Consider the following 22,973-nt stretch of genomic DNA (forward strand, 5'->3'; position numbering starts at 1 on the left):
CAAAAAGTAGTTCAAGAACCCTGTGATGAAAAACATTTTCAGGTACATTTTCCTTTTAAAGAGTAATTTAAAGAAGGAGGATCTTATTTTCTTTCGAAGGGTGGAAGTAGAGGAATCATGTTATTGATCAGAAGGTGCTTTCAATGAGGTGCTGTAGTTATGACAATGGTTCCATCCATCTGGAGACACAGCCGAGTGCCATTTGAATGATTGCAGCAGGAGCAGGCATTCTCCACCTGAGTTTAACCTACAACAAAGACAATCAGTGAAACCCTGCAGCTCCCCAGGCTCTGGAACCCTGCAGAAACTGCAAGGAGCAGAAGTGGATAGCATCATTTCACTGTGTGGGGTACAAGCAGATATATTCACTTCCCTTGAAATTTGTAATGCAGCTTTAGCTACACTGAGAGTTAATAACCAGCAATTGGCAAAAGCAGTAAATTCTGGCCCTTTACACGAACTCTGATGCAGTTTTATAAGCAACCTTTAAAACTGGGCTGTTCCCTTGTTTGTGTTTAATTACACGTGCATTTAATTTTGATTGTTAATTTGTGCAGGCCTCATTTTCTCTGTTCTATCAATGTAATTATCCCATTCTTGTAAAATAACTGTCAGGTCCAAAGTGCCTGTGTCTCCTTTCCAACCCCAGTGTGCATCTGCAGAGTGTGGTTAAAGCTTGCAAAGACCTGGGGCACAGAGTGAATCTTGAGTGCTCACTGCTCTCATTTCAGGTGTGAACCCTGATTCAGTGTCAGTTGGACTGTGGAAAAAATAATGAGCAAGAAGGACCATTGAAATTTATATAACAAAGCCTATCTCCCTTCTCCTAACACACACCTATTTTTAAAACTCTTGATGATTTGAAACTGCTTGAAATTTCCATTTTTTTTTTTCCTTGGAAGATGTGATGAAAGTGTCCCATAGAGCAGTTACCCTAATACACAATTAGTCTGAAATTATGTGAGACCATGGATGAAGCTTTGTGACAGAAACCTTGGTGGCAATTTTAGTTTAAGTAGCTCCAGATTTATTTCCCAGTTCCTGTCTGTTCAGTTTCATGCTTGCTCCACAGAGTACTGCTCCTGCCATTAAATCCTCCAGCTTTTTATGGAATACGTGAAGCAGTCTGTGGATTCAGGATAAATACAGACCACCCTTGCTTTTTGTTTTGGGTTGTTGTTTCTTCCTTACCAGAAAAACATTGAGTTCAACGAGCACAATTTTGAGGAAATAGAGCAGGGCTTAAAATTTAATTTTCACAGAACTTCAGGAGTATTTAAAGGTTAGCATTTGATTTACCTGATATTATTCAAATCCAGCCTGTACATATCTCCAGAATTATTTGCACATAGTACATACACAGACCTGTGTCTTTTGTCCATGCAACTGTCCACTGAAATCTAACATAAAACTTTTAAAATAAATTTCAGATGAAAACTTCCTTTACAAATATAATCTGCAAACTCAAACTAGTTAGCAGATGAATAATTTCAATAAATATATAGTAAAAATGTGTGATTAAGTAGACAGCTTCACTGTTGGATCACATAGATAAGGACAATGATACCCCAAGCACCCCAGGAACTCTCAAAGTTCATTGTGACATTGAAGTTCAAAATTTGCAGGAGGTAGTCAATACTTCTGCTTTCACTTGTGTCAAAAACCCCTAAACTTGGAAAATTCTCAAGTTGCAGAGTTTTTGTTTGCTGTCCACCCTGCAGGGTTTAGGTCAGCTTTCTCTGTCACATTTGTTGGTGTTGCTCCCCCTGTGCTTGGGATAACAGGGCACTCCAGCTGTCACCTGTCCCATGGCACAAGGAAATACCAGCAGTATTAAAGGGTTAATCTGACCACAACTGGTGGCTTCTGTTTCATTCATGTTCCAGAATTTTCATGTTTCTATCACTGCATTTCTAACTTTGCTTTTGTGTAAGTAGACATGACTTGTGCTGTCCACAGCCTGCTTGACTGCTTCATTTTCATATTATCAGTTATGATCAACAGATTTTTCCACAGCTATGACCTTATTTTTTCCCTTCTGTGCAGGGCTAGGAATGTTACATACCTTGATAGAGGGGAAAAAATGTCCTGATTGGCAGTGGTCTAAGGACTTTCAGCCTTTAAGGGCTACCTTACAAACTTGCCAGGGGATAAAAGACCTGGCCTCTTTGCATATTTATTTGCATAAATACTGTCTTCAAAAATTGCATAAAGTTACAATATTTGGTTTAATGCTAACATCGAAAAATCAATTGAATTTACAATATTTGCTTTAAACAACACACTGTATGAAAACTAGAAAAACCATATTGCAAGCAAACCTGTAGATGACTTACACTGTCTTATCCTTGCTTGAGGGGAGGCAATTATATGGTTTTTTTTGGCTGCATCTATTTTCTGTCAAAATGGTTTAAAGATCCTGAAGGATACACATAACAGGAAAACAGTGACTGCTCTGCATGCACATATCTTGCAGAGCATTTCACATTTTTTGGCACATGCCTACTGAAGGTGCATAGAGACAAGGTGAAATAAATCCAAATGTAAAAACAACATTGCTCTGTAACTAGCCAGAGTTAATTCAAATTTACCACTTACAAACAGCACAGGAGATGACTTTGTGCTCCTGGGAAAATGTTCAGCTTCTGTAAGCTTTGCATTTCTCCTCAGTACAAATCTGGGATCAATGGAATTTAATGCTTACACCAAATTAGAAGTGACCATTGCCTGATCAGTCAGGAGGCCACATGTCAGTGGCACAAATGATGACACAGTCTCAGTGCAAAGCTCAGCTCTTCTGGCTGCAGCTCTGTCTGCTGTGCTGCATGAATGGGGGAGGCTTTCAGTCCTAGGGAAGAGCAATGGCCTAAATGTGCAATTTTTGAGAGCCTGTGATTTTACAGCACACAAGACTGACCCCGTAACACCCCAGCAACTTTTCTATAGGTGACAGGAAAAGTGTCACAAAAATGTTGCTCTAGAATTTCCTGTTATGGAGAGGGAGAGAGATTAACTATTCAGTAGGAATTAGTAAGGATCATGTAGCATCCCAGGAACCCAGGAATAGTTTTCAACACTTGCCTTTGCATGCAGAATACATGTTTGTTCACCATCATTCTGAGTGATATTTAGTCCACATGAGGACATTTATGTCTCCTTTAGCATTCATGTTTGCATTGTCTGCCTGATGGATTGCATAGGAATGAATCCAATAAAATTAAATGAAAAATAATATCCATTTTATGGTACCTGTACCACTCATTAAAGTATGACTACTCAATTTAAATTAAAGATATGTGATGAGGCCAGCTTATTAATATTAATGTTAAGTCATCTGGGTAGAATTTTTTTGTTAAGATATTTCCTATTAAAATGTGTAATATCATGAAAAAAAATCTACAGTTCTCACCTCTGTGAAAATGTTACCTGTTCCACTGCAGAAGGGGAAATCATCATGCAAGTTCATGGGGTTAAAGAAGTATGAGCATGCCAAATGATTTCTCCAGTCTGGCAAAATCAAGGGGCAGGTCCAAGAGAATTCCTCACACCTGAGCTAAACAGGGCTTTTCACAGCTGTGGCAGGCCCAGGGGACCCCTACAAAGCAACAGACAACAGGAGTGAATAAATATCAACCCCCTCATCATTTCTCCTTCTGTGTAAGAATTGTGTTAAACTGGTTTGGGTGTTTTTAAATAACAGTGAGACTAATTAGAGATCTCCCTGCTTTTGATGCAGTGGAGTGCAGGTACATCGTGTGGGTACACATGATGAAGTTGAAGTCAAGTTGGATGATGGCTTTATCAGCATTAAATAGCCAGATTCCCAGCTGACAAGGGAAAAAGATATCCTTCCACCTTCTTTGAACTTCTTGCATTCTTAACATTCCTTCCATAAATCATTTAATACCTGCCCTATTCATAGGAAAATGCATTGCTGAAGTTAAACAATGGTTTTTCTCCTTCCACTCTCATTGGTGAGAAGCATAATAAATTCTGCCTGATTTGCATGCAGGTTTGCATACACAAAGCTCTTGTCATGAACTAGCAAACAATAAGCTGCTCATGTCAGAACACATTGTACAAACAACAGCATCAAATAGCTACTGAGCTGTATTATTACCCTGCTGTGCTGTGCTACTGAGACTTCTCCACACAAATCTACAGTCTGCAAAGGCAACAGAGGGGATAAATTGAGCAGCTTTGTGCCTGTCATTGTGCTGCAGTCCAAATAACCTCCACTGCTTTGTGGGACATCCTGACTCCAGGGAAGTTCTGAGGCCCTGATGAACCTGTGTGCAGAATGTGTAAAAAAGTTTCCCTGATGACACAAGCCAATTTTCCATGTGGTGCCTGGAAGCTTCCATCATTCAGGTACTGGGCAATGCACAGCTAGTTTCTCTGTGTTGTGTTGCCATGAAATATCAGCATTACACTGTGGGCAGGCTGCTCCTGCAGCTGGGGGCTCTGCAGGCGTGAAGTGTGTTACTGATCCAGCTGTCACAGGTCACCCACACGCAATTTCAAACACTGGCAAAAGCTCTCCTGATGTGTCATGGAGTTACAGCAGAGCTTCTGACAGCTCCTCATGCAGAGTTTGATGCTAACACCTGTTACTGCCTGCCTGCCTTACCTTCTGGAATCTGCCAGAGGAACAGAAGCAAGGGGAATTAATTAGTGGAACTCATCACTGGTAACAAGGAGGCAGCAGGGCAGATCTGCAAAGGATTGAATGAGAGGAATTGGAGCAGTTCGGGGCAGTTACAGAATCAAAATATGCCTAACATGAAGAATACTGCTGGCTGTCACATGGTGAAAGCACTTTTTAGAAGACTGGAATGGCTACTTTGAGAGTTGCCTCAACTTGGCACCTTCCTTCTTAAAGAGCAAAGTATGTCATATGCTGCACAAGGGTAAAGCCACTTTGTGCAACTCATTAGCAGAGGAATGCTTTTAGGATTTAAAGAGGATCAATACCATGCTGAGGTAAAGCACAATTTGTATTGCAATTTAGATAACACAAGACATGTAAAAATTCATTTTAGAGAGGTTTTCTGGAAATGAATTTGTACAGAATATCAGCAGGCAGGATATTGGGCAAATACACTTAGGAAGGGTTGTTTTGATAGATCACAGTCTTTACTCCCTTGGATCTAGACTTGCAGCATAAATAAGGAAAACTGAAGTGTCTTTCTGTCCAGGGCATGACAGTTCTGAAGGTTTCTAGCCCAAAGCAAGCACCAGCTGAGGTGCATTTAACAGCAATACCTCCAGGACTACAGCAGCACAGTCTTGCAGCTGTCAGCACTTAAAGCAGGGAAAGCTACAGGTTCCAAGTGTACAGCAGGTTCGTAGCTCACACATCCAGAGGTGTGGTACTTAGGCAAAAAATCACACAGGTCCAGGGCAGCTCTTTCTAAAATCCTTGAGGTGTAAGGATTGCTGCAAAGTGCTACAAACTGGAAATGTTAGGAATTGGCAAGCCTACTGGGAAGAAGTTTGTTGTTTTCCTCCCTTGGGAATGCTTTCCCATGAAGCAACAAAGCAACTATTGACAGTGAAGGGTTTCATAAAGTATTCCCTCATGAGAGAAAGTTAGTGCATTGTAATTCAGAGTCAATCTGGCAAAGTTCCCGCTGCTGTTTATGGGAGAAGTAAATACTGTGAGGCCTGAAATGTGATTTTCCTGTACAGGGGATACCTGTACCATGTCTCTTGGTGTCATCTTTGAACCAGCTGCAACATTTAAGCTCTCATCAGTTTATCACCTGGAAGCTCAGGCATTTGGAACCTTGCAGTTAAACCCAAATCTTAAATGTCTTGAATTGTAGATAGGGCTCCAACAGGACTGCTGAGGCACAAAGGACCTCAGCTAAACAGAGCCTATTTCTGCAGCACTGCAGGCTTGCAGCTGATCCCATAACGAGATGGAACAACCTGGCAGTGGTACCAGGGATCTGTGTGCCCAGACCTCTGCTCTGAACCCCAAATTTCTCCTCTCCCTGGCATTAGAGCCAGGGCTGAGGAGTCACAGACTCCAGGGCTGCAGAGCCAGGACACAGATCAGGGAAATTGTGGAGTTAGAACCCAGGGAAATTGTTCCTAATGGGATCAGTGACAGTGAAGCTGCCCCAGGGATTCAGCAGCAATATACCTCAGACCTACGTAGGAACTTGTTACTCATTAATCATTAGTCAAGACACACTGCCTGCCCATGAAAGCTTCTAATATTTGCAGTTCTGCTATACAGAAGGAGAGCAAGTAGTAACCTACCCTGGCACTTTAGGGCTGCATGTGTTTGTGGGGAGATAGGAGCAGCCTGTAAGGGTTAACATTTAAATCAGGGACAAATAATTGCAGAGTCATGAAACGGGGGTATGTGAAGACAGCTGTATCTCAACACAAAACACACTCTGAGAATGAAATAATCAATCAAGAATCTTAACAAGGAAAACTATTCAGAATTCTTGGAGCCCAGATTTTCTTTTTGAGCAGTTTAGTAAATACATTTATTAATCACACTATAAATATCAGTAATATTTTAAATATATTTTAATTACAGGTCCAACATTAGTGGCTTCTTTAATAGCATACTTTAAAACAAACAAACAAAATAATAGGCAAAAAAAATCCTTAAAACCCAGATGCTCTTCTGTTCAAAACTCTTACACTGTTCATATTGATCAAATACATGAAGGGGAGCATTACCTGTGACAGAGCAGTGCTGCTGCTCATACAAGGAGAGCTGCTAAGTTTCCCTCAGCTGCTTCAGTGACGTGCAGGAGCTCCAGGAATGAATTGACATGGCTGCTTACCTAAACCAGTTCTCTCTGAAAAACACAAAATACAGACAAAGATTTGTTTCATTACAAAGTAGTTCTGTTTGGAGGAGCAATAGGATTACAATGCATGCAATCCTCTTTGCACTCCTCCTTGAGGAGCAGCTCCACCAGGTGAGCTGATGTGCCAAGCCAGCTCAGTGGCTGCAGGAGAACCAATTCCTTGGTGCTCAGGGAAGGCACTGCAGAACAAACCTTTGTCTGTGAGCTGGAATTTTGGCAGCACTTCCTCAGCGTGCAGAAGCCAAAAGTGGTGTTGAGTTGACAGCATCTGGGAGGGAATGAGGCACAAGCTTGTTTTTATGCACACCTCTATAGAGTTCCTGTTATTATCTGGGATTGGGCACTAGGAGAGTCAAACGAAGTGCTGAGTGACAAAGGAGTTGCTTTTTACCCTCTCCTGTCACTTAGCAATGTCATTCTTCTTACTTCATCTTCCACCTTCCCCCCTCCCCCTTCCCTTTTGGTCTCTAAGTTCATAATGGAACCTTTTCCATTTCAGCACTAAAGAAAACAGTTTCTTTGAATTTGTGGACCACATATTCTACAGGATTTGTATTTCTGGGCAATTTGTGGCATGTCTGCTGAATCCAAGGCATAAGCACAGTGACAGAAGACATTTCTCAGTTTAAACATGAGCAGTTTAAACATTTCTGAGTTTAAACATGACAAATGCTGCCACTGCAGAGTTGCGGGGCATCTTGCAGCCCACCCAGCAGGCTGAGATTCTGCAAGGGTTGGAAGATTCTGAGGGCAGGAGTTACAGCTCAGACCTCAGCATGTGCCTGACTCGAGAGAAACTTGCAGTGGTGGCACAAGGACAGCACCAGAAGGGCATTTTCTTTTTTTATTGAACAAAGGTGTTAGTAGTGGAGGTAGGCTTCAACTCCCAAGTGGTAATTTATTATAGTGGATCTAAAAGTAGGAAAAGTGAGAGCAACCTTGATAGTGAAAAACTTGAAACATAAAAGAAATTAAATAGTAAATAAGAATGCAGGAAAATTGCAGTCATATCGGCTGGCTGACAGGTGAAAATAGTCTGCTTTCTGAAATGTAAATGATTGGCACCACTTTACTCCAGTAGGGAAATGCCAAGGGTGATTTTTATTCAGTGATAGTATTTTGCATAATAGCAGCCAGTTATTCTTGCCAGGCATGCAAAAGCTGATGGCCTGGACATGTAATCTCAGCATCTGACCTTCTGCCACCAGTACCCTGCTCTTCCTCACACGAATTGCTCAAGTCACACAGGTAAGGAGACTTTTAAAGGCTTGAGAAGTTCAGTACAAATAAACATAAGCACACACTCTTCTATACAAATGCTTTATTAAAAATGCTTCTGGGCTTATCCATTTTGAGATATCACTCTACAATAATGTGGAACTTGAGTCTTGGTTAAAAAAAACTTCATCTATATTTTGAAATGTTTGTTGCTACAGTAGAGTGTAGGGAAAATAAGAATTATTTCTAATATTTACACAAGGACGAACAGCACAGACTTTTACAAAATGAAAAAAATACAGTACAGAGACTTTTTACAATATCTGCAGTTGACACTCTGAAAGATCCAGCCTTTGAAATTGAAATTCAGAGACCGTTAAACTTCTTACCTCCCTTTTCTTCTTCCCTCACCTCCCACCCCAGTAACCCTTTATTCCGTAGAAATAATTCACATAGAAAGTTAGGATATAACAAATGTGTTTTCTTCTTAGAAAAAAACATGTCTTAAACATATATATTTCTATATTTAGGACAGATCCTGTTTCCCTTATGTGACTAGATTTACACGTGTATGGAGTAAAATTGACCCTGTAATTAGAATTGAAAACACAAAGATCCAACAGCAGAAGACAATTCCAGTGTACTTTGTTATGCTTCCCTGCAGCTTCAAAATTCCTGTTGTGTCCATAATGCTGTCAGTTTGCTGCACAGCCACATTCCCCCTGGGATTGGAAGGAGCTGAAGCTTTAAACAAGGTCTGCACTGGCCTGAGAGAAAGCCAAAGGCAGCACTCACCATTCAAGTGTTGGTTGTTACTCACTATACAGTGGTTTTTGTTATGGATCCTGCAGTGTTCAGGAGAGCTTTGGCCAGAGAAAAACTTGCTGAGCATTTAGTGGAGGCAGCCTATACCTGAAGACAGAATATTTACAGGTACCACCACATTTCTGTTATCACTTTAAAAAGCACAGCAATGTTAATGCCACGCCAGAAAGAGCCTCCTGCCTAAGGCAAACTGCAACTTCTCAAGGACTTCTGTAGAGGACCCTGGCTGGCAGCAGTACAAGCAGTGTCTAAGGAGACCTTTTTACTATTCTTCCTCTCAGGATCCCTGATTTTCCACATGCAGCTCCCTAATGTGCAGTGTTTGTGATTTCAGTATAATGGGTAACAAGTTTGTGGCTGCCAGGAGGAGAATGCAGTGAGGCCCTAGAGACAAGAGGCTAATGCTAATCACCTGCCCATGGATCATTTCCTCTCAAAAATAACTATCCTTTAGTGTCCTAGGATCCTTTATTTAAACCTCTGTCCCTTCCCTGGAGTACAGGGTGTTGTTTGTGCTGAGGCTGCTGTAAAAATGGGTGTTAAACTGGTTGAGCACCGAGTTGCTGTGGCCAAGGTGACTGGAAGGCATGGAATTGGACCAGTCTCCCACACCATGGCTGGGAATACTGGAGAGTGGGGAGTAGGAATTGAAGCCTACCATGTTCTGCCCCATTTTGTCGATGGGTTCAGAGCTGAGTCCCACGGGCCCCGAGCGGCTCCCCGAGCTGGAGCCCTGGACGTAGGCGCTCATGCTGGAGAGGAAGTTACTGAGGCACGGGCTGCTGGAGGAGGGAGGAGGAGACCCTTTCTCAGGTGAATGGTCAGTCCCAGGTGAGGAGTTTTCCAAGATATCCTGGTGCTCTGCAGCTTTGGGGCTGCCAGTCAGGGTACTGTCCTCGGATTTCTCAGACGCAAGAGCAGCAGCACTGGCCTCAATGTCAGACTTTCTCTTCCGCTTCCGGCGAAAGTTTCCATTGTCAAACATCTTCTCACAGTTCGGGTCCAGAGTCCAGTAATTCCCTTTTCCTGCCCAAGGAAACAAACCCACACTTTTAGTTTAAAAATAAGCACACAAACAAACAAACAAACAAAAAGCAGTCATTTAGGGCTTTACAGTGCTTCTCTCATTTCCCAGAAAAAGAACAATTGCATGAGTAATACACATGTATTTTTTTAGTCACTCAAAAGTACAAGTCTGTTGAATTCAGAAAACAGTTTAAAGTTTGGGTTCTATCCTTTAGTCTGACTCTTCACACAGGCAAAAATACAGGTGGAGTCACTAGGAGTGCTTTTTGTTTTATTTTCTTGGTAAGGGAAGGAGGTTTTCAGTATACAGGTCTTCTGAATTTATGGCAGAGAGTAATCAAATCCCACACTGGGATTCCACTCCAGATTCAGTGGGGTAGCATAGGTTTCTAATAGGATAGAACTAAACTATTGGCCCTCTACTGCAGAGTAATTTCAATGAGTTTTTAATGTTCTCCATGGTTCTTAACAGCTATTGATAGGAAACCATGAATAAAGGAATATCTGACAGCCTACCAGCCAAGGGATTGGTAATGGCAGAGGTGTCATTCCAAGGAAAATACTAATTGAAACAAGCAAAATAAAAGCAGCCTGCTCTCCCCTTGAGAATTAATGCTGACTCCCCAAAGCCATTGGATTTCTTTGACAAATCCCCTTCCCTTGAATTCCCAGTTACATTTGACACAAGTAATGCATTACACCAAATGGGTCATGAGTGTGCCTTGCCCAGTTAAATGTTCCTGTGTGTGCTGAGTCTCCTGCTCAGCTCATTGATCCATTCTCAGGGGGACCCAGAGCAGGACAGAGATCTCACAGCACTGATTCACACCTCAGCTGTGCACAGCTGCTTTCTAGTTCAGCCTTTTGAAAACAAAGTGCTACTGTGTCTATGTCCTCTATCTGGGCTGCTATGTCTCTTTACAGTGCACTAGGTATTTAAAAATTCATCAGGTTTAATTAGAGGTGGGGGAAAAGGGGGAGAGGGCTATACCTGGATCATCTTCGTCTCGAGGGACCTTCTTGAAGCAGTCGTTGAGAGACAAGTTGTGCCGTATGGAATTCTGCCAGCCAGCTTTGCTTTTGTTGTAGAACGGGAAGTTGTCAGCCACGTACTGGTAGATCTGGCTCAGAGTCAGCCTCTTGTCAGGTGCCCCGTGGATGGCCATGGCAATGAGGGCAGAGTAGGAGTAAGGTGGTCTCACCAACTTCATGAGCTCCTCTTGGGACGGGAGGGGAAGCCAGCCAAGGTCGGTTCCTCCCAAGCCGTGCACGTTGGGCAAGAGCTGCCTCTGCATCCCGTACGACTGCGGGATGAAGGGGCTGGAGTTGGATCCTGGCAGGTAGGGCGGGGGGGTGATGGAAGGTCCATTTAGCCAGAGGTAAGGATTGGGAGTGCTGCTGTAATCTGTGGCCTCGAAGGTGCTCGGCCGCTGGGGACTCGGCGTGTTCTGCGGGTGGAAGAAGTTCTCGTAGTAGATGTTCATCTCCGGAGGCTCCTGGCCGATGTTTGGGAACTGTGGGCTGCAGCGTGGAGGGGAGTGCGACGGAGGCTCAAAGAAGCTCATGCTCTAACAGCTGGTGAGCTGTGACACAGGTGTGCTAGTGCTCCTTTCCCGGGACAGGTGCATCACCTGTGCCCTTCCCTAGGTACTTATGCACCTGTAAATGTTTCAGCCTGTGCTGCAGGCTCCTCCCCGCAGCCCTGAGTGGCTGCAGATGAGGACGATATCCTTTTTGGAATGCTGGCAGTCCCAGTCAGTCATTGATGTCACATCAACCAAACGTGAAAGTTACAACTGTTTGTCTTTTTAAATGAATGAAGGAATTTTCCACTAATGTGATGCACATGAAGAAAGCATAGGGCTTCTTGAAGTTAAAACTCAGAGAGCCTCCTCTTTCTACCTTTCACAGTGAAGCTTTAGTGTTTCCTATTTTTTTCTTATTAAAGAAAAGCCATTTTGTGCTGCTATTAGTAACACCTCAGAATGCAAAAGCCATTGTCACTAGTCAATGAAACAGTAGAGATATATACTTAAAAAAAAAAAAAACAGCGAAGAAAAGAAAAAAGAAAAGAAAAGGTCAAACCTTTTCCTTTTGTAACTTTAATTGCAGACTTGCTTGTACTTCCCCCTAGGCAATCACAGTACTACAGGCAAATTCTGTGGCTGGTTACTCACGTGAGTAATCTTACTGATATAAATGGAATTAACTCCCTAAAGTAAGGATTAATTTTGTGAGGAAAAAATTTCAAGCTTAATAATCAAACCTTTCTTTAGAGCTTAAAGTGGTGAACTGAGATGGGAAATCATTATGTGCTGCTTCCTCTTTGCTGCAGGATTGGTGCAGAGAGCTCATGAAACCTTTCAGCTCCACTTCCAAACAGGAAAGCAGCGACAGTGTTCAGCACAGCTCTTCTTAGCCAAGTTCCAATAACTTCATCTGTAACTATACAGGCAAGAGCTGATTCCTTAAGATTAAGCAATAAGGAAAAACTAGCTCTTTTATGATTTGGACAAATCCTTAGTGCTTTGCATGGCACCCTGCATGTTTGAAGGAGGAGAGAGCAGAGCTGCAATCCCACCACCCCTGTCTCAGGATGGCAGCTCTTCACTGCATGAATGCCAGCACTGGAGCTAGGGCAGAGCTGCACTTCCCTTCACAGTCATAATTGTATATTTTTCTTGTGATTAAACACACACATACTTTAAAACTTCCCTCAGCCTTAATATCCATGCAATTAAAGAAGGTCATGGTAAGACAGGGCCTTCCAGATAGCTCTTGTCCTATAATTTCTGCAGAAACAACAGTTTTGACCCATGGATTTCAATTCCTGGCTGTACCAATGGCCTCTTGCTTTGCCACACATTCACCTTAATCTTTTGTGCTGTACCACAACCACCAAGACTCCCCACTCCCTTAGAATTAGCGATTCACTAATGTCATGTCCATATTGCTGAAATACTGCTGAAATATTGGGTACAGAATGACAAAGCAAGCCAATTTGCCAGCTCAGAAGAGGAGCTCTACAGCTGTTACTTTAAAAATCCATGCTTTCACTGCACAGAAAATCATTTGTACCACAACAAACAAGCTGTTACTTTAATTTGAATGGCTGAGAGCTCAGAATACGTAAATGCTAAATACCTGTTCAGAGACACACATTAAACAGTCAAAAGTTAAGTGGAACGTGGTGGGACAGGCTTATATTCTAAGTGACTACTGCTGTGCAAAAGGTGACTTGGACAAATAAAAAAAAGAAAGAAAAATAATTATTTTTCAGGAGCCCATAATGTGAGTGCCTCCCTCCTCAAGCAACAATCTGCAATAATCTTTTTCACCATAAGAATCTGAGTTACAAACATGCAAAATGCTGTTTGAGCAACATCCCCTACAGCTTCCTAGTTAACTTCCTAACACGTAGATGTATTTTAAAGTTATATGTGTATTCCTGCAATTATTGATACAAATACGGTTAATAACCCCCCTTCGTTTACAGGAGAGTCAATAGAATATTTAAGAAACAGGAGTAAAATCACATTTACAATTAACTAAAGAGCCAGAATAATTTACAGGAGAGTCAATAGTATAAAATATTTAAGAAACAGGAGTAAAATCACATTTACAATTAACTAAAGAGCCAGAATACAGTGAGAAAAGTAAACATAATGCATTTTGACCTGCTCAACAAATTAGATTTTTGCCAAAAAAACCCCTTGAAAACAAGAAAAACTTGCAAATTTATTCCAAGAAGTAAAAATTCAACTAACTGCATCATGGAGTTTGATGAGTGACATTTAATACTTATTCCCTGAGGTGCACTGCATGCATAGCTACAATAAAAAAACCACTCAAGTGGGTGCTGAGTGAATACAGGCTTTGAAAAAAGCCCAGGCTTTATAAAGGGCAAAACCATTACTGCTGCAGCCAGAGACTGGTGTGTAAAATTTCCTCTGCCAGGGACTCCTGTGAAGTCCTGTGCAGGGCATGGAGCAGGGTGAGCCCGAGCTGTGCTGTGCCAGGGGATGCCCAGCCCTGCCAGCCCTCCCTCCTGTGCTCCCACAGAACAGCAGGGACTGGGCTGAGGATGGCAAGTGCTGCTTTTACAGCAGGGAGGTGCAGAGACTCCTCTGGGCTGCTGCCCACGGAGCTGTGAAAGGGGGGCAAAGTCTGATCCTCCCTGGCATGGCTGAGCTGGCACAGGACATGATCCCATCAGCAGCATTTCCCTTCAGCTGGCTGGGCCTGATTTACTCAGACCAGACTATAAACAGTGCCAGGAAAAAGGCACTTCAGTACTCTGGGCACACCTTGCTGCTGCAGGGTCACTGCAGCACACGCTCCTGGGCAGCTCTGCTGCTGCAGATGCAGCAAGGAGAGAATCGGCTCTGTTCAAGCCGTGGTGGCTGGGTCAGAACTGAAGGAAATTGAGTCTAAGCAGGAATATTGTCCTGGGGTCTTCACCACTGAGAGTGTTCCTTTTGGGCTGAAAGAAGGCAGCAATCCCAGAAGTGGAGAAAAGAGAAGGAAAACTGGTGAGGCTTCCATATAAAGAGGCTGGAAAAAGGTGGCATGCTGACCAAGCTACACTAACAGGTCTTGTTTAGGGATTAAAAACTCTGCAAATAAATTGAAGGCTGCTCCCTTCAATTTATTCCTTCAATTATAACCTGCCTTCAATTATAACCATTATTTCCAAATGCATTGGGTCAGTAAGGTCTGACTTGGCAGGATACATCATATTTTTAACGTGTCTTTTTACTGCAGTCCAGCCATGCACAGCCCTGAGTGCATGTCTCTACCAGATGGAAGCCTGGCCAACCACAGATTGTTGTCAAACCAAAGGCTGCTGACAACTCTTGCAATATACAAATATTTGCTCCTCGCAATTTCTTGAGTGAAGCTCCAAAATCTGCAGAGTTGAGGCTGAGCCCATTTTTTTCCATAAGATTTTTAGGTCAGCTCCATGTACCCCTCTACTCCAGCCAGCAGTAGTATTTCTTCACACTGACTACCCTTCTATAAAAGAAAATATCTGAAATCTTGAGTTAAGAAAAGTTTAGATCAATTTCATTTAAACTCAGATAACTCAGCATTTCCACTTTTACTCCACAGTAACCCACACATGCAGTGACTGGGGAGAGATGTGCACACCAGCACATGGTTCATACAAACAATTCCTATGGCCACAAAGAAGAGGGTAAATTGTTTTTAAAAGAAAGGGGCCCACATGTAAGTCAATACACCAAGCAACCCACCTTGTATGAAAGAATTCACACCCTGAATTCAGAAACAGTTCAGTATTCATCACTAAGACATTTTCACACAGTGAAAAATTCTCTATGTTCTCAGCTGTCCAGTAGATTACATTTAAAAGTCTTCATGTCTTATTTCACTAATCATCTGCCCAGCATATCCACAAAATAAACCACACCATGAGAAGGAACAGGCTGTAGCAGGCAAAGCAATGTCATCTCAAGGATATTACAAAAGAATAAGAAATGTTAAATACATCACTGCAAAACAAGGGAACTGAGCTTTATTTCTAGAAAGGCAGGTTGAACATTAAATTAATGGAAAAGGCAATATCATTTGGATCTGTGCCATGAGTGCTGCAATGCTAGAATGCCCTTAGACTTTTCAAGCCTTCCAGAACAAAATCACAGTGGATTTTTGAAGCAACTTTAGAACTAGGTTTTTAGAAGGTTGTGAAACCTTGTAAGGGCTCAGCTGCTCTCTGACATGAGAATGATGATAATAAAAGCAGTCAAAACTCCTACTCCAAAAAGGTCTTCTACCATCTCCTAACATATCATAAATATGGTAGAGGGGATTAGGTGTCCCCTGGCTCCTGTATCAGTTGTGACAGGCCACAGGCAGGCAAGGAATCCATAGCTTCCCTTTGGCTGGGATGCTGTGGATGGCATTTCCCATGGGATCTGCTCTGCTGAGGGACACAGACATGGGCACATCTGCCCACACAGAGGGGCAGAATCACTCTGTGACAAATCCTACTCCTGGTAGAATCGGAGGTGTCCCTCCCAGTTATAGGAGTTAATACAGCTACAGACCCTTCAATCAATCCTACAGCGACAGCCTCCCTGCTGCTGCAGCTCCTGAGCAGCCAGCTGGGCTCCCCCTTTCAGATCATCTGCTTGTTCCACTCTCACCACTAACTGTGGGTTTATATGAGAAATCAGTGGTGCTAAAATTCAATCAGGTCTTGTGTGAACATCAACACAGATACCAAAGAAATTAATCTGTACACACTTCCAAAACCCTTCGGAGTTTAACATGAGAAATCAGCGGTGCTAAAATTCAATCAGGTCTTGTATGAACATCAACAGAATACCAAAGAAATTAATCTGTACACACTTCCAAAACCCTTCGGAGTTTAAATTCTTGTGCATTTCCATGAATTCATTCATTTCAATGACTTATAGAAAGGCAAAGTAACTTTCTATAGAAAGAAAAGCAACGTGCTGGTGCTTTTGTTTCAGTCACATTTCAACATCAAGGTATTTGCTGGTGAGGATAAATCAGCTCTTCCCTCTCCACTATTCAAAAGGAGATTTCATTGAAAAGACGTTTTAGAACCACAGAATTTTCCAGAAAACATAACTCCCTTTTTTTAAGGAAAAAAGTTTTTTTCAGTGTCCTACGCCCTTCGGTGCATGCACTAAACAAACACTTGCGGGAAATTAATTCCAAACTAAAGCTGGAACGCGAATCGCGCCGGGAACTTCTCCGGGACACACCCAGGCACAGATAAACTGCGGGTGTTTTATGGCAGCCGGGACAGCCGGGATAACCGAGCCTGCCGGCGGGGTGATTTCGGGCTCTGTCTGTCCCCGCCGCGTTCCGCCGCGCCCCGGCAGGGCAGCCGCGACACGGGCAGCGTATCGCGACATCCTGCCGCCACCCGGCGACACCGCCTGGCAGTGCACGGCTGCCCGGGGATCCTCCTGTCCTGCTCCTGCTGCCACTGGCCAGCGTCACCCGGGTCTATAAAAATAACCCGTTCCGTATGGAAACAGTTTGAACCTTTTCCTATTAGGATCCTTCATTTGCTTTGGAATTCTGTATGGAAATTCTGGTAGATTAGAGATGTCTTTGTTTTAGATTAGTTTCCTTTTTTCCTTTTTTTTTTTTCTTTTCTGTTTCCCCATCCTGATTTCCAATATCCATCTTTTCCTGTCTTGTGAAATTAGTCCAAATGCAGCTGTAAAGAAAGACTCTGAATTCAGGGACTGTGCACTAGTGCTACCATGTACATCAAAGCAACTGAAGAAAGGTTTTGCATTCCTCATTATTTGTAGAATCCAGGTATCCAATCATAGCATACTTTAGTGTACAATAAAATACCATACAAAATACCAGGTTAAAAAGTCTGCATCTAAAACTACTCTATCTAGGGCTGGATTTTATATCTAAAAACATATAAATAAACATTCTGCAGGAAGTCTTTCCTCAAAATATCTGTTGAACATGGAGGGTTATTTAGACATTTTCTAGTTACAACAGTACAAGATTCCTGCTACCTCACCTACATGAGCCTTTTTTGGCTGCTGGGCAGGGCATAGATCCCTTAAATGAGTGTTTTCTGATGCCCATCACCTGTGCTGTGCCCTTTGAATCAGGCACCATTTGAACCCGTGGTGACACCTTCAGCAGCCACCTGCCATGAGCTGAACTGATCCAAGCACTGGCAAGGCCTCTCAAGGGTTAACTGAGAATGACAGATCAGTCACGCCTGCCACCTGAACCTGCTGCTAAATGCAGGTTGAATACCCACACACAGAGTGGGGCATCTGGAGCTGCAGGATGCACTAATACACATGAAAAAATCATTATCACAGCCACTCTATTTGTTCCAGCTCAGACACTCACAGTGGCTGTCTCACCACAGGGTCAGCCATAGGAGAGATCCCTTGTGGCACACAGAAGCTGTCAGCTATCCTGGAGGACAAAAAACTACACTGAAAAAGGATAATTCTGTGCCAAACCTAATCAGATCAAACTGTCCTGGCTTTAAAGCCGTGATTAAATTTATCTAACATTTAAAAGTTTATGAAATCCGTGGCCTACCTGAGGTTTGTTTGCAGAGCAATTCTTCATTTACAGTGTTAATCTTTAGCACCCGCTGCATCATAAGAGCAAATCAGAACAGAAAATTACACACAGTCAATAAAGAACAAGTCCTCTGCTCACCCCAGAGCAGTAAACACTGCCAGTGCTGAAGTCCTTACAGCTGAGGGCAGCCCATGGAGTGTTGCTCAATGCTCCCCCCCAGAAGGACCTTGAATGCCTAAGAGCAAGTAGGGACTGAGTTCTGGCAGGGGAATAGAAGTTCAGTGCAGTGATTTCTGCAAAGTACCCAGGATAGGCGATAGCTGCAAGCTTATTTTCATGGAGGCTTCCATATTCCTAAAAAAATAGAGATACATCTAAAAAGATGGACATGTCTTCATCCAAAAAATATCAAGGGAAAGAATCTTTAAACTGGTTAGTTTTCTTCCCTCATCAGAAGCAGTTAAAAAAAAAGGGTGCTGCAAAACAGAAGTTGGCTTTAAATTCACTGATTTCTCTTGATTTCTAAATTGAGAAAAATGCTGTGTTTGGTTAAGTTATTCCTTTTATCTTCCTCCACTCTGGAGAATTGACCTGTGCTTTTGTTCTAAACAGAATGCCCTAGTTCTGGATGATTCCCATTTACATTGGCATATATGGAACCAGTCTCTGGGATAAATTCTCCATCATCTGAATAGTTTTGTTCTAAAGCTAGAACAACAACAACAACAAGAACAACCACCAAAAACCAAAAACCAAAAACCAAAAAACAAACAAAAAAAAAATCCCCTGGTATTTTTATGATACTTAAGTTAAAATTCTTGAAAATAGCAGAGGAAGTGAGCAAGAGAATTATGTGGTTGAGTGCCTTCAAACACAACTCCTGGACTGTGGCTGACTTAAACAGAAACCATATTTAATAAAAATTAAACCACTTTCTCTTTCCTATAATGCTATTTTAAAAACTTATTTAACACCTCTTCTTTCTAAAAGTGCTCTCATCCCGTGGTCAGGGTGGAACAAATGGAAGCAGCAATCCAGTGATGTTTAATGTGTCAATGGAGTCCTCACAGAACAACCAGTGTGGCTCCAGTACCCCCACTGGGGACTGGGAATTGTTGATCTTTCAGGTCTTTTCCAACTCAAACCGTTCCATGATTCTCCTCACCCACAATTTCTGCTGTCTAATAAAGAAGGTTACAGGCTGTGTGTGATAGAGATAAAAGTTCAATGTCGAGCAGGTACACAGGTCTATCACACATTCAAGTCCCAGAACAATGTGTTCCTAAGGTCTGTAAAATCTTTAATAAAACTCTCCTTCCTCCTCAGAAACTTGATCCTTATTGACTTAGACTCTGACCATTTTCCTATAGCTCACACCAGCTAATTTGTAATGAGATTTTAAGGGCATTAATTTCTCTCCAGAATGAATACTTAAGTCATAATTTCATAATAAGAACTTGGTAGGATTTCATGGCACAAACAAGGGCAGGCTGGATACCCCAGCCAGGTGAGGATACTCCTGAATACCCTGATGTGGATAAATGCCAACAATTGCTGTGCAGACCTTGTGCTGCACTGACACAGTTGCTCCTGGGGCTGGACAGCACCTCTAACATGGTTTTACAATCCACAGAAACACCCAGGTACCCGTGTCTGGGTAAAAATGAGATTTCTGCCTAAACTGAACTACAATGTGCAGCTTAAAGGCATCTTAGGTCATTGCAGTGTAACAGCTCAGTGCAGGTCAGCTCATCAAATTCAGCTGCATGTGCAGCTTCCCTGCTCCTGCAAAGAGCTCATTAATTACAGATCACACAGCCCCATCCTTATCTCAGTGCCACGTGACAGCAAACCAGACTGCCACCAGCCAGACGAGTGGAAATGTCAGAGAGAGGGGAAATAACTGGTACAGAAAAGCTGTGAGAACATGGTGGGGTTCCTGAAGCCATTCCAGAGCTGAGGCCATTCCTGCTGCACTAATTCCCTCCACAGCAGCCAAAGCCTCACCCTGCCCTGGAGGAAATTTCTGCCCTCTGTGCTTCACCTCAGAAAATGTCAAATACAGGTTCTGTCCCCCCATACATGAACTAAAGGCCTGGTGAGCTCATGACAGACACGAGCTGCTTCACAGTTTTAAACAGATGTTTCCATGCTGGCACTTTATTGTCCCAGGGCATCAATTGTCCTTCATGCTATGCTGTTTGTTTAGACTAAATGTCAGTATCTACAGTTTCTAGAGACTTGTGAAAAGCTGGAGCTTGTTGTCCAAACATCCTTAAAATCCAGTTCTATCAATGCCCTCCTCTTGGCAGCTATTTTTTCTTAGTAATCTTGCTTTTCTGCTCAGGGTTGATTGACATGATTTCAGGCTTGGAACTTGGGAGGACAATCTGTGGTGTGAGAAAATGAATAAAATTGTCACTGATATTTAGTAAACTAAATGTGAATCTAAACCCTTCCCCAAAAACTGTACTAAAACCTGAGCAAAACACAAGCACGAATCTTGAACCCCTGGCTTAACACTCAACACCAAACTTCCTTTGGATGTTGTACTCCCTCCTTCCTGGTATTTGTTTCTGGGCACTTCCTTCACTTCCATTCTTGCTACTTCTTCATTTTGAGTCACAGTATTTCAATAACAATTTATAATAACAGCTAGAGGTAAAACTCAATTTTTCCACTCACCTGAAAACATCTCTGCAAGATACAACAAATAAAAGGTAACCTTTAACAGGTATTGTTACAAAGAATAAACAGTTCCTAAATCATTATTTTCTTACTCATTTCCAGTAGAACCAAACCTTTTATTTTAAAATACTTGTTTATTTTGTGCTATATTCAGGGTACCTGCAGATAATATTGAAGAACACCTTTGATACCCCTCCTCCTCTTCCCCTCTTAATATCTTCTTAAGACATTAAACATGCACCCTTCAAGCTTTCACTTTCTCCCACTCACAGATAACCTTCTCTATTAAACAGAAGACTTTTTTCTAGGAAAACTTTTTTCCTCCTTTGTGCCTCTTCAGAAGCACTATCAAGTTTCTGTGAGAATTAAATGAAACAAAATGAAACCCAAATTCTATCAGAATTCATGCCAACACTGCAGTTAGTGTTAAAACTGGGCCTGTTTTCTTTTGCTGTCTGTGGTTATTCTGGTGAAGGTGCAGCATTAATTCCAATGGCAAATATTCCAAACCTGTCATAGAAAACAATCACTAACTACTCCTGTAGAAAACAGCTTCACTCTGACAACTTGCAAAGAGAGCCTAAATTCATCAAACAAATTTACTCATACTGTATGTTAAAGTATTGATAAAAAAACTTAGGTTTAAACAAACTGCATATGTCTTTCCATAGATTGAACTCCACAGCAAGAAATAACTTTAACCTCTTTAACTTTCCTAAATGGCAACAAGGCCAGTCCCCTCATCCACAACATTGTACACGAACATATTTTATTTACTTAGTATAAATCTGTGTCAATGTCTGAAAGGTAAAGGGGTGAGTGAAGGAAATCAATTATTCACCTTTAGACCCCCTCTATCTGGAGAACACACTTAGAGAAAGAGCTGCCAGGCTATAAAGACCCCGAGGTGCTGACCTGCAGTGCTGTGGAGCCTCACACCAGGGAGGCATCACCTCCCAGTCCACCTCACGGGGAGGGAAGACTCAGAAAATCAATCTAAACCCAGCAAACTTGGGCTTATAGAATTCTGTTTGCTGTCAGTAAAAAACTATTAACTTTCATAAAATAATCCCTGTAGATGTCAGGGAGAAAGGGTCAGGGCAAAGAAAACACATTTGTAACATTTTATTGAACAGCAGAAAATGTAGCTTTTGTTCATCACGCTGCTGGATGTAAGGTCAATTTGCACATGTGTAAATCAACTTCTGCATGTTTTCCACAAAACAGCTGCTGCTCTGAAAACAACTCAGGCAGTGATGTGACAGCCACAGACATCACCCAGGGAAGATTGAAGAACAGAGCAGAGTGCTGGGAGCAGCAGAGGGATCTGGGGCTGTAAATCCAGCTACAGCCACACAGTAAATTGTCAGTGGCTATTTTGTGCTGAGCCATCTGTTGCCTTGGCTACAGTGCCAGCAAGGATTTAAGGATATCTGGATGTCTGTACAAGCTCCAGAAAGCCCAAACTCTGCTGTTTGGAAAGAGCAGCCTGAGCTGCATTACACAGTGAGCGTTGCTGACGGCCTTGCACACGTGTCACTGCTCAGGAAGAAGCTTTGTCCCCAGGGAACACCCAGCTCCCTCTGACCTGCACAGCCAGAGCTTTCTGTCCCACATCCCAGGGGACACATCCTGCAGTGTTTTCCTCAAATGTTATTCCTCTATCTGTATCACAAGTAACTTAGCAGAGCCCATGGGAGGTGTTGTTCATATTCTCCATCAGTGCCTTTCTTTAGAGTAGATGGTGCTCTAAAATAGAATATTTTTGTGTAGATATAGTTATTTTCAGTTGAGAAGTGGTCTTGTAAAAATTGATCACAGATCTGTTGATGGTTTGAAATGCTGCTCCATGGACTGCTTTCCATCTTCCAGAACTCTGGAAATGCGCTGAAAAGACATCAAAACAGATTTCATATGTTAAAATTGATTCTGTGCTGCATTCAGTAATAAGTGTATTAATTACTTGTTCCTTTAAGCTGTAGCTAGAGAAAAAATACATTGACCAAATCCTGCATGTTTTGAATTCATTTCTCTATGCTGTAAAACCTTAAACCTGTCCACATGATTCCAAACATGCTATGAAACACTTCACAACTGGATTTTTAGCTGTAGTTAGTGCTTTTTCTGCCATGGAAGAAAGAACATTCTATCCTCTGTCTTTTATATTCTATTTAAGTTTAAATACGAGTGGACGAGATAGTGCTGAAAAGTTGCAGCTCCTGGGTTTGAAATGAGCAAACATGTGATAAACTGAATGTAAGTGAAATACTACAGATTTCACATGAATAGGTTATTCTTGTTCCTACC

The 22,973-nt window shown here is 42.2% G+C and overlaps 2 protein-coding genes across 3 annotated transcripts in view; both read right to left on the reverse strand.

Annotated features, from left to right (window-relative positions):
* Window positions 1-8,151: 8,151 nt before the first annotated feature.
* On the reverse strand, window positions 8,152-11,597 carry FOXI1 (forkhead box I1). The gene is made up of 2 exons (XM_039701702.1): window positions 10,900-11,597; window positions 8,152-9,908 (listed from the first exon to the last, which is right to left on the reverse strand). The coding sequence occupies exons 1-2, from the start codon at window positions 11,471-11,473 to the stop codon at window positions 9,355-9,357; spliced, it is 1,128 nt and encodes a 375-aa protein (XP_039557636.1). The 5' UTR covers window positions 11,474-11,597; the 3' UTR covers window positions 8,152-9,354.
* A 9,878-nt stretch (window positions 11,598-21,475) lies between these two features.
* DOCK2 (dedicator of cytokinesis 2) overlaps window positions 21,476-22,973 on the reverse strand; it is a 161,073-nt gene continuing 159,575 nt past the window's right edge. For both annotated transcript variants that reach the window (XM_039701678.1, XM_039701677.1), the window contains one exon: window positions 21,476-22,553. In XM_039701678.1, the coding sequence (XP_039557612.1) occupies window positions 22,482-22,553 (72 nt within the window). In that variant the 3' untranslated portion in view covers window positions 21,476-22,481. The remainder of the gene's footprint in view (window positions 22,554-22,973) is intronic.

Source organism: Passer montanus, unplaced genomic scaffold (genome assembly GCF_014805655.1).
Source record: "Passer montanus isolate IOZ18808 unplaced genomic scaffold, ASM1480565v1 scaffold15, whole genome shotgun sequence".
Lineage (NCBI taxonomy): Eukaryota > Metazoa > Chordata > Aves > Passeriformes > Passeridae > Passer > Passer montanus.